This window comes from Cyprinodon tularosa, unplaced genomic scaffold, assembly GCF_016077235.1.
Source record: "Cyprinodon tularosa strain WSP-4 unplaced genomic scaffold, ASM1607723v1 ctg30, whole genome shotgun sequence".
NCBI lineage: Eukaryota > Metazoa > Chordata > Actinopteri > Cyprinodontiformes > Cyprinodontidae > Cyprinodon > Cyprinodon tularosa.
The window spans coordinates 1,459,639-1,470,981 of NW_024039008.1; the positions used below are offsets into that span (position 1 = coordinate 1,459,639).

Genomic DNA, 11,343 nt, shown 5'->3' on the forward strand with positions numbered 1-11,343 from the left:
CGCTCTGCCTCGCATTACTGCTGGGCGGATAAAGATTACTCAGCATGAATTAAGTAAAATGGGCCTGATTTAGATGGAGGAACTCTAAAAAATAAAAGATCAGAAAAGGAGATATCACATCCCCATAGATCAAGATCTTTTAGAAATTGATTCTAACACTAGTCTTCCTCTCCTGGTGTAATTTCACTAAATACGGCCCATTTCCTGTCTGTTTGCAGAGTGTTTAGGGCCACATGGAGACAAACATCAAGGAAAAATTTATAAAATTTATTTATAAACTGTATTAGAGACAACCAGAAAGTTGGAGAAGAAAACATCAGTAATAAAAACAGGAATTAGGTTTAACTGAACTCAATGAAGAACAGTTGATTTCCAGAATAAAACCCATCATGTTTATCTCAGCCTGTTTTAGACGTTTCACTAATAAATGGTTTGATACCATGTTCCTGTACATACCAGAGAACACTGGACCGGGTCGTCTCCTCCACTCCTTTTCATGATTAAATCAGGTCTTTAGAACCACAATGAAACTACTTCCAATAAGTTCTAATCAAAGGGATCCGGCTCCTGTTGGGACCTTTTGGATCCGATGAGCAGCAGAGCCTCTGGACCCGACCAGAGCTCCTAGAAGGTGAGCAGAAACCCCCCTTTAGCTGTCATTAAATGGTTTTAAAGCGTCATCTTAAGTTTTTATTAAATGTTTGTGCTTAAAAAGGTAAATCTGATCCGGTTCTAAACCCAACCATAATAATAGCATTAATAAAGCAACAAGCCTTCAAAACCACAGTTCCTTTAATACGCCATCTTATTTGCAGGTAAAAATGTCAGTCTGGACAGTTTCCGGATCGCTGGCCTCTCATCACCTCAGAACTAAGTTCTGTTCCCTGGAGGGACCATGGGATGTATTGTCTGTTCTGGAGAGGTGAATCCAACATATCAGGGGAAACCTGTTGGGCCTGCTGTTGTGCAGAACCCTACTCAGCTCTCAGCGGGTCTGGCTGGTGCCTCTATCCCAGCCCGGTCTGGGTGTGGCCTTTACTTTGTACTTGACAGGCTGGAGAACTACACCAAACTTTCCTTCCAGGCTGGGCAGGGGATGGTCCGGCGGGACTGAAAGGGTGAAGCGCTGCAGGATCCAAGACAGGAAGAGGAAGAGCTCCATCTTGGCCAAGGCCTCTCCCAAACATACTCTGATCCCAGTACCGAAGGGCAGGTAGCTGGACGAGGGCACCGTCAGCCCGGTGCCTTCACTGTCCAAGAAACGTCCTGCAGGAGAAACATGGATCCCATCAGAACAGAACATCCAAAACCAGACTGCTTTCTGATCCAATAAAAGGTGTTTATTAAACAAAAAAAGAAGAACCATCAGATCATCCTGCCCTTATCACTTCTGATAGGAATGGGATCAGTTAATCATAACCTCTGTATCATCTTCATCCACATTGTGATTATTCCTCCAGTTAGAAATTAGCAACTGAACTGGAGTTATCAGCTCCAGTGGGATCAGGTGTACCGACTCATCTTACTGACATTAGTTTTGTAAGAACCTTTATTCTTCTGTAGCTTCATGCTCATTGTTTGGGTCTCACCAGGGTTGAAGAGCTCAGGATTGGTCCACTCCTTCTCATCGTGATGTAGAGACCACAGGTTGATGATGACTCTGGTTCCTTTTTTAACTTTGAATTCCCCGATACTGTCGGGAGCAAACAGGCCCAAATGTCTCATGTTCTGATTTAACACAGGTAAATACTGAGATAAATCATGAAAGAGTTTGGACTGAACCTGGTGTCGCTCAGAGCTACGTGAGGGATGAGTAGGGGAGCCACAGGACGGATCCGTAGCACCTCTCTGATGGTGGCTTCCAGGTAGGGCAGGCTGCCTCTATCGCTGAGGCGGGGGGAGCGGTCCACTCCAATAATGGTGTCCAGTTCATGCTGGACGCACCTTTGGACCTGGAATGATAGCAATACAGAACCGCTGCAGTCAGAAGCTCCTAAGGAGCAAACCTACAGAGACATCCACTTGGCCACCTCAGCTTTAAACCCCAGGAAACAGGAAGGCATCAAGCTCTAATCAGAGCTTCCCAGAAAACCCACTCAGTTCAGGAACATCAGGAGTTTGGTTTTAAAAAATAAATAATTCCTAAAGGTTCTGAGATTTTTCTGCAACAATAAAAGTTGAAAGTATTTCAATGCATAAAAATGCTATCTGGGTGTGTAAAACCTTAGAAATAAACACAGGAAGAGAGGGGGGAAGCATTAAAGGTTCAGGACATGTCATTCAGAGAAGTAATGCTGCCCCATAGAGGGTCTAACAGGAGCTACAGCTTAAACAGCATTAAACATGCTGGTAGTTTACAACGTTGCAGATTAAACAGAAGCACAGAAGGGTTTTCTAACTTACGTCTGGATGGTGGATGAGGTAGGTGACTGCCCATTTCAGCACTGTGGTGGTGGTCTCCACGCCGGCTCCAAAGATGTCCCCCACAGTCATGAGGAGGTGGTCATCGCTGAGGCCCACAGACTCTGCATCAATGCCTGCTGTGTTGTTGTTCTCAGCGCTGCGTTTGGCCCTCAGTAGGGCGTCCAGCAGGTCCCTCTGTACATGGTCGCTGTAGTCTGCCTGGGAGACGACAAAGTGGATTTTTCCATGGCTAGATCAATATGATGGAGCTGATCTAATTCATGATAGATGTAATTCACTCAGAGACAAAGAAAACAGTGGGAAGGTTCTGTTTGATGACTTTAGACTTTGCAAAAAGGTCTAATGCCCAAAAACCGGCTCTCCTTAACATCTAGTTTATTAGCACCAAGCTTATCCTGATGCTTGAAGATCAGAACCGCTTAGAAAGAATGAAGTAAAATCAGCTTCTCACCTTCCCACTTCTACTCGCATATTTTCACTTTTTAATGTGAAGCAGACTTTGAAATTTGTTCTCAGAATTTTTATTAATTTCTTAAAATAAATTTTAATTGATACTATAACAGAAAATGAATACAATTTTTCCTGTTACTCCCTCAGAGTGACCCCGGTTAAGAGATTTTTGTTCCAATATTATTAAAAACAGAGAAAACGTTTCAAAAAAGAACATTTAAAGAAATGTATATAAAAAAAAATGTGAACATTTTAACCCATAAAAGGAATTTCATAGAAAGTTGACAACTTAAAGTGGTGTGCAAATAGTTTAAATAATATCTTTTTCAATTTGCTACTTTTTCAGATTTGTTATTTTTTTCAGTTTTTTTTTGGTGAGACTGTGTTAGATGAATTGCATTATTTATTCATTTTTTCAAATCTTGTTTTACAGACTTTACACTCTAAACTTCTGCTTTGATGAACGTGTCTATGAGGTTGTGCATGCACCAATAGAAATGAGTCTGCTCTACTTGGACCTTAGCAACAGCATTTCTATTTGTCCAGGCACTGACCACCCACAGGGTCAAATCTGGAAAATGAGATTTATAGATTTATATTAATAGAATTCAATTTCTAAAACTCAGTCTCCTGAAAAAATATCTGTAAAATAAATTAAGAAAAGAAAAACTTTGAAAAATGAAAACTAGAAGATATTTAAAACAAAACAATACAAAATAAATTCTGAAAAACAGCAAATTATAAAGATATTTGATAAACTTTTCCATGGACAATATAGATTACAGGCACAACTCTTTGTTGTGTGATTGAGAAGTTTCTGTCTGTCTGTCGGTCTATCTCTTTCCTTACTCATATATAAGAATCAGGAAAAAAGCCACACAACTAATATGTCTGAAGCGTGTTGGTGTCTGTTTGACATAGACCAGACTTTCTGATATTGTTTGGCTCCTGACACTTTTAACAGATCTAGAATGGACTTGTGTCCAAAAATATTGTTTGAAATATAAATATTCCTAAAGCAGCATTGTTTCATGGTAGCATAAAAAAGGGAGAGGGAGAATCCACACATTGACCAGTGCAGCATAGTCATATTAGCTTGGCTTAGACTCGAACATAGGCTACCGCTAACAGGACTCTGTTAACAGGTTTAATGTGGGCTTTATTTTAAACAACAACAGGAGGTAATTGATGCCAATACTGCAGGGTCTACCTTATGCTCCTCGTACTTCTTCTGCAGAAGTTCATCTCTTACTGCCACACAGTGCTTCAGAAGATGCAGGTCTGCATTGGGAAAAATCTGCAACACAGAGACAGACATCAGTGCTTGACACACTTCTTTACTGATTTATCTGCATACACAGGATTAAACGGGGTTTCATTCCGATGTTAAGGTGGATAAAAAGGACGGCCTTTCAGAATCAGAGCTTTTACAGTTGCCTTTTGTATCTCTGCTTCTTTCTGTATGTCTGCTTCTGTCTCCTTGAACCCCAGTCAGCCTCGGCAGATGGCCGCTCACACTGAGCCTGGTTCTGCTGGAGGTTTTTTCCTGTTAAAAGGAAGTTTTTCCTCTCTGTCGCTACAAGCATGCTTAGTGTGAGGGATTGCCTTTGAGTCAATGGAATCAACTGGTTTTCCTTAGATAGAAAACTTTTAATCAATTTGACTGTTTGATCTGGTGAACTGTTAAGTGCCTTGAGATGACATGTTGGCGCTATATAAATAAACTGAATTGAAATTAAATTGAACATGATTACAAAATAACATGTTTTCATATTTTTTTTCAATCATAAATTTACAAAACCAATCCTTACAGGAGGTAATATGTATGCTAGGAAAGAAGAAAGAAGTTCTAGCAACAATATCTACCTTTACTGCATTTCACCTGCTCTCCAAACAGATCACATTATTCTTGGTTGGTAAGGTAACCAGAGTTTTTAATCAAATAAGGGTAGCAGTACTCTCAAAAAAGTATTAATTAAGTTAAAGTTAAAAGTGCAGTAAAGTACAACTACTCCTAAAAGTATTTTTTCCCCTGAAGTTATTCAACTTGATGTAACTAGTTACTATTCACCTCTGGGATAATGCCAGGGTTTGAGAACATGTTTGGGTGTGTGTGTGCTCCTCAAAGTGAGGACAATTTGTACCAAAGTGAGGACGTTGGTCCATTTCTGTCATCTTTTAAGTTTATTTTCTATAATTTTTATGCTGAAGATATCTAGTTTTATGTGTCTTTTCCTTCATATTAAGTTTCTTACCTTGTCATTTTATTATATTGTCTGGATTCACCTAAAAGTTGAATGTCTGAAAGTTTTCTTCAGCTAAATTAGGATTAAGAGAGGTAATTATCTTTACACTAAAAAAAAAAATGACTTTAAAGATAAAGCAGATCCTTGAGCCTCATGGTTTTCTGCCCAAATCCTCAGTTAGAAACCTTGAGATAACATTTGACTCAGGTTTGACCCTGGAAAATGATTTCAAATCTCTAGTTCTTTCGAAACTCAGCCTTGTTGTCTCTCATCCAGAAATGGAAATCGTAATCAAGACTGTTGTTTAATCTCATCTAGATTTCTATCGACACGTTAAAACTAAAACCTTCATAGACTGTCTGTGGTCTGTGCAGAACTTGAATGCTCATCTGCTGACTTGATCTTCAAAGTTCTGACATTTATTCACTTTTAACACAACTTGACCTGTTTTCCCTTTTTCTATCTAGCAGACACCAATCCACATCACTGCACTTCTACATCCCTACACATCCACCAGGGCCTTGAGGTCCTGTGATCAAGACCTGCTGCTTTTCTCCTGAGCAAAAAAAAAAAAAAAAAAAAAAAAATGAAAGTAGAAAGAGCCTTTTATTCCGTGGCCCTAAGACTGTAGAACCTAAGCATTAGCTTAAACAATGCTTAGGTTCAGGACTAAGGTATGAATTGAGTTTAGGTTCAGGCTAGGGGAGGTATGCTGTGGTAATAGATGAGTGGATATTCTCAGGGTCAAGTTATAGAAAGGGTAGAAAAAACTGAAAATTCATGGAAGTCAGTGGGAATCCTAAGGTGGTCCACATCACATTTAGCAGGACGAGGATGTGTGTTTTTACACTGACTGACCTGTAACCAGGGGAAGATGTCCACCAGGCTGTCCTTAGCCACGGTGTCCACGATACCTTGGCTGTAACGCAGCATGCCTTCAAACTCAGGGTCTCCTCTGGAGTAGGAGGAGTTGAAGCAGAGGGAACAGACCACGTTGGTGACCGCCCTGGTCAGCTCAGGGGCCAGGTCCAGAGCCAGGTCGACAGCCGCTGCCTCCGACACGGTGGAGCATAGAGACTTGGCCTCTGCACAGACTGGGCACAGCAAAGGTTACAGTGAAAGAATAAGTGAATATCTTAGAACAGGAGTATTTTCCTACAGTTTGAACATTCAGTAGCCGAGCAAGAAGACAATGACAGCATGCAGGTTTGCATCAGAGCAGACGACAAGGAAATCTTTCAAAGGCTGCTCAGTGATGTGTACTCACTGATGCTCTCAATGGAGGCAGAGCCCTCTCCAAACATACACAGAGCTCCGTGCACTATCTTCCTGTGGAACCTCCAGGCAGGACTATAATCTCCAAATGCAATGTCCTTCCCATCTCTGGTCAGAACGTCTGTGGTTACCTTTGTCACACACGCCACATGCAAACACATGACATCAGGGTGGAAGGAGACGCTGAAGACAGACAAAACAAAGACCTATACCCACAGTTCTGGGCCTTCCTGCAAATATCTTCCCCTTCTTCAGTAGCACCTCTTTGGCGTGTGCATGCTGGTTGACAATGATCACCCTGTGGGAGCCCATCTTCAGAGAGTACGTCTGCCCATACTTCTCCTGGAGCTCCTTAAAAAGGACGTGAGGAGGGAGGGGGCTCCGCAGACTCAGCAGACTGCCGATTAAAGGCAAAGCCGGGAGACAGGGAGGCTCCCGGGGGCCGAGGGAGACCTTGGCTTTCATCTGCCACGTCAGCACAACCAGGATGAGGATGGCAAAGATGAGCAGACACCACCAAGCCATAGCTGTGTATGGAGGGTTCTGGTGGAGCGGCTGGGTCCAGCTGTGGCCATGCATCCCTGGGAGAGCTGTGAAGGAAAGCTCAGAACAGACGCAGCCCTCCACTTATATTCAACTACGTCAATGCCAGAGCCTTGACTCTGACTGTTTCCCTGGGACCAAATGAACGAGATAAGAGACATTATGCTGAGGGAATCCTTGAAGAAAGCTGCAGACGTGTTGGGCTGTGTGGTGTCTGAAGGCTCCAGATGATGTATGGATCTATCACTTATAGGAGTTCACTACAAGTTCAACCCACCCAGGGGAAGGGGAGGGTAGGTTCGAACAAAGACACAGTGAACTGAGGATCAAGCCTTCTGCCCAGAACTCTCATATCTAGAACCTAAATCTCACACTATAATCCCACAAAGATAATCTAGAAGAATCTTAGAATAGAATTCATCTTTATAGTCATTACACTTCACAAGTACAAACAGGGTTTATACATGAATAACTCTTATTTAATGCTTTTTAATGCTATTTTAATGCTCTTAGAAATTATCTTAATGCCATCAACAAGTACCCATGACTTATATATATTATATATATAAGTAATAAATATATATATATATATATATATATATATATATATATATATATATATATATATATATATATATATATATATATATATATATATATATATATATATATATATATATATATATATATATATACACCGCAAAAATCTTCGTCATCTTCACCGTGGACAGGGTGCAGCCATGTCCCGAGTTCCTTGTTTTCCTGCCACTTTGGTTCAAATTAGCATTTTTTTCCACATTCTCTAGCCTTTTCTCTACCCCAAGCTTCTTTTCCGAAGCATTTTAATGCCATGATTATCAAATTTAATGAATTTTAATGCCAACTTCAGGGAGACTGAGAGCCATCTCATCCAACATCAGTATGTGACCTCACAGATGCTCTGCTGGGAGAATAATCCCCGTAAACACTTGTTAAACTGGTCAACAACCAGAGTGGAGCGATGTGTCCAGCGCAGTGGGTGAATAGTGAGATAACGCTGTTGTTCACGTTTAAATCCATTATTATGCAGTCATTAATTAACAGAGGCGTAGCCAGATATTTTTATGAGGGTGGCCAGGCAATAACCAATGTAGACTGAGGGGTGGCCGAAAGTAGATAGGCACCCAAACCTCACGGTACTTCTACACTGTTCCAACAGGAAAATTAATGAGCAAAACATCCATATTTTCTAAATAAAGACAGAATATACTTTCCCACAGAATTTGCTAAGAAATAGATGAATATATTAAAAGATCTGTGCTTTCTAGATAAAAGGTATAGTGGATAAAATTCTTTCAGGTTTGAGTTCTGGACGAACATCTTTTCCATGGTCATTACTTACCTAATTTTTATAAGTAATCATTGTGCATAAAATTGATATTTACAAGTACAAATATCCACATTAATTGATTATTTAATACGTTTTTATTAAATATTTATTTATCTATGATTTCACTGAAGACTCCTGGATGACTTTTCTCTTTACCCCATAAAACACAAAATCTATTTCTGCTTGAATTCTGTATTTATCATCTTTAATGTTAGTATATCAATGTGCATAATTAACCACAGTTTTTGTTGTCAAGTAATTGTTAATATATGAAAAATTTAAATGTTTCGAATATTCCACTTAAGAGTATTATTGTTGACACCATCTGTATTAGAGGGAAATAAATGGTAGGGTGGCCACAGGGGTGGCAAATGAGTGGCTAAGGGTGGCCATTGCCACCTCTGGCCCCCATCTAGCTCAGCCCCTGTTAGTTAAGGCCAGATATTATTGGTGTTTCCAAATACTTTAAATATTTGAGCAGATAATAAAATGAACAAACTACTGAATGCACGATAGATTCAACATGAGAACCGAACTTTTTTTATTTTTATATTTACAACTAAGATTTTGCGTTCTTTTGTCCTTTTCGTGACATGCGCTTCCCGAACGCGTTGCTGGATATTTTTGGACCTCTCCGCGCACCGTCATTTTACAACACAGAAAATGGCGTCAGCTGATTCCCAGCCGCGGTTCGGCCAGTCTGTCAAAGGCTTGTTATCCGACAAAGTGGGCTCCTGCAGCGGGGACGTGATTGCGTTGACCCGTCAGGTGCTGAAGGGATCCCGCAGCCAAGAGGTATGGCATCACTTTCAGGGGAAAAACACATTTTTGTTCCTGACTTCTCTAGGCCAAACAACCACCGGAAACTAGCATCCGAGCCTTTACAAAATAAAAGCATTGACACTCAACAGTATCCTCTTGGAAAAGCTCGGTCATTTAGGACTGTAATTTAACAAGGATTAGTTTTCAACAGGTATCTACCTTCTAAGATATATTTCTTCCTGCTTCAGCAGAAACGGTTTATTATTCAAAAAGGTAAAACAGGGGCAGAGCTAGATGGAGGGGCCAGGGCTTAGCCAATCAGTGGCCACCCCTACCATTTTCCCCCTCTAATACAGATGGTGGCAGCAGTAATACTCTCAAGTGGAATATTCATTTTAATTTTTAATATATTACTTACTATTTTTTCATGTACTCATAATTTCTTGACAACAAAAACACTGTGGTTAATTATACACATCTATATACTAACATTAAAGATGATCAGTACAGATTTCATGCTATTATCAGAACTAGATTTTGTGTTTTATGGGTTTAAGAGAAAAGGATGTGTCTCTGCATATCATCTAGGAGTCTTCAGTATAATCAAAGATAAATAACTATTTTAGTAAAAATGTATTAAATAATCGATTTATGTAGATATTAGTACCTGTAAATAGGAATTTTATGCTGAATGATTATTGATAAAAGTAGGTAAATAATGACAATGGAAAAGAAGTTTGCCCCAGAACTCAATTTAAATATATGCGTCTGTTTGTCAGCAAAGGCTGTAGGAAAGTAAAGTTAGTCTTATCTTTGGCTTGACCCTGAGATTCTGGAGCCTATCCACTTTCTGCTCCCCATCAGTGTACGGTACATTGATTGTTGCCTGGCCACTCTTATAAAAATTTGCTGGCTACGCCTCTGGCCATAAAGAGATAGATCCCATTTTTTTAAGGGGTGCGGAATATCAAATAAGACAGATTTTTTAAAAGGAAATATTGCATTGAACTTTATCATCCCTGCAAAGAAGTGAAGAGCAAACTAAAAACTGGTTTCCTTAGTTATATGCTTTATTAATACTAGAGCTGGGCTAAAACAATCTGCTTTCCAGTTCTGATTTGATTTCCATATAATTTCCTAAAGTTGGATTGATATGTAAGAATGTATTTTAATAACAACGATCCAATATGAGATGTGAGTCTTGAAATTTAGAAACAATTCTAATACATTTTATTTAAAGTGCCTTCCACAACACATAAGAACACTGCAAAACATTATCAACAATACACAGTGTTAAAACAGGACAGGCAACCTGTCTGTTTCAGCTTCTGGGCCTGGCAGCGAGGAACATGGTGATCCAGGAGGACGCCATCCTGCACTCAGAGGATGTAAGTCATCTCTACTGCTGTCTGTGACACGTTTCCTAGCTGCTGGTCATTCATTCACTGCTGGCCTCTCTGTCTGCTCCCTCAGAGTCTGAGGAAAATGTCCATCATCACCACTCATCTACAGTACCAGTGAGTATCACCCAGCTGCTTCACTTTGCTTCCTTCTGTAGAGGACAGTCTATTAAACCATGTTTCCCCCCCTCCCCACAGGCAGGAGGCCATCCAGAAGAAGTAAGTCCCAGCAGCTCATGACATCACAGCATTGTTTAGGCTTGTCCGTATCTCTGAGCGGAGCCACAACACCGAGCCCTGACGTGTTCTTCTGCTCCTCATCCTCCAGCGTGGAACACTCCAAGAACCTGCAGGACCAGCTGAAGCACCTGCTGAAGTGACACACACCCCACCATGGAGGGGGGGGCATCAGCAGCTCAGCCTCCAACTTGTCAGACGGAGGAGTTTAACAGCTGCTCTGCTTTACAGATGTTTGGTTTCTAAATGAAAGCAGTAGAGCCTGAAGCAGTGGATGATCTACGCTGAGATTCCTCTGGCTTACCCAGAGCCCCGACACGCTCGGCCTGAACGCCGAGGCGGAGCTCTGATGTCAGGACCAACATCCAATCACAAACCAGAGAGCTCCTTATTTAACAGCTGAAAAGGTTCTGTTCCAGCTGAAAGTTCACACTCAGTTTTAGGGTTTCCACAGTTTGTTCCATTTCAGCATCAAAGCTCCCTGTGTTTGCTGCTTTTGTGGGTGGAGCTTCACAAAAAAGATATTTTTTTCAACTTAAGAAATCTGAAAAGTGTGGAATACATCTCTAGTTTACTAGAGATGTACTGAGGGATATTTCTTTGTAAATGTGAGAATAAAGTTCTAATAGGAGATGAA

General features: G+C 40.6%; 2 protein-coding genes across 2 annotated transcripts; one reads left to right on the forward strand and one right to left on the reverse strand.

The window, feature by feature from the left end:
• Positions 1–786: 786 nt before the first annotated feature.
• Positions 787–6,971, reverse strand: LOC119787729 (steroid 17-alpha-hydroxylase/17,20 lyase). The gene is made up of 8 exons (XM_038291758.1): positions 6,612–6,971; positions 6,388–6,526; positions 5,979–6,214; positions 4,085–4,171; positions 2,404–2,622; positions 1,783–1,952; positions 1,590–1,693; positions 787–1,266 (listed from the first exon to the last, which is right to left on the reverse strand). Exons 1-8 carry the CDS (start codon positions 6,918–6,920, stop codon positions 986–988), a joined length of 1,545 nt encoding a protein of 514 aa, XP_038147686.1. The 5' UTR covers positions 6,921–6,971; the 3' UTR covers positions 787–985.
• A 1,967-nt stretch (positions 6,972–8,938) lies between these two features.
• Positions 8,939–11,343, forward strand: borcs7 (BLOC-1 related complex subunit 7). Its single transcript, XM_038291547.1, has 5 exons — positions 8,939–9,102; positions 10,395–10,457; positions 10,543–10,586; positions 10,668–10,688; positions 10,798–11,343. The coding sequence occupies exons 1-5, from the start codon at positions 8,971–8,973 to the stop codon at positions 10,847–10,849; spliced, it is 312 nt and encodes a 103-aa protein (XP_038147475.1). The 5' UTR covers positions 8,939–8,970; the 3' UTR covers positions 10,850–11,343.

Bases quoted from the DNA above. Each gene is read 5' to 3' on its own strand.
- borcs7 (XM_038291547.1), top strand. From the start codon at position 8,971: ATGGCGTCAGCTGATTCCCAGCCGCGGTTCGGCCAGTCTGTCAAAGGC. The intron at 9,103-10,394 runs GTATGGCATCAC...TGTCTGTTTCAG, and splicing joins AGGGATCCCGCAGCCAAGAG to CTTCTGGGCCTGGCAGCGAG. The intron at 10,458-10,542 runs GTAAGTCATCTC...CTGCTCCCTCAG, and splicing joins CCATCCTGCACTCAGAGGAT to AGTCTGAGGAAAATGTCCAT.
- LOC119787729 (XM_038291758.1), bottom strand. From the start codon at position 6,920: ATGGCTTGGTGGTGTCTGCTCATCTTTGCCATCCTCATCCTGGTTGTG. The intron at 4,172-5,978 runs GTCAGTCAGTGT...TCTGTGTTGCAG, and splicing joins ACATCTTCCCCTGGTTACAG to ATTTTTCCCAATGCAGACCT. The intron at 1,267-1,589 runs GTGAGACCCAAA...TTTCTCCTGCAG, and splicing joins TCCTGAGCTCTTCAACCCTG to GACGTTTCTTGGACAGTGAA.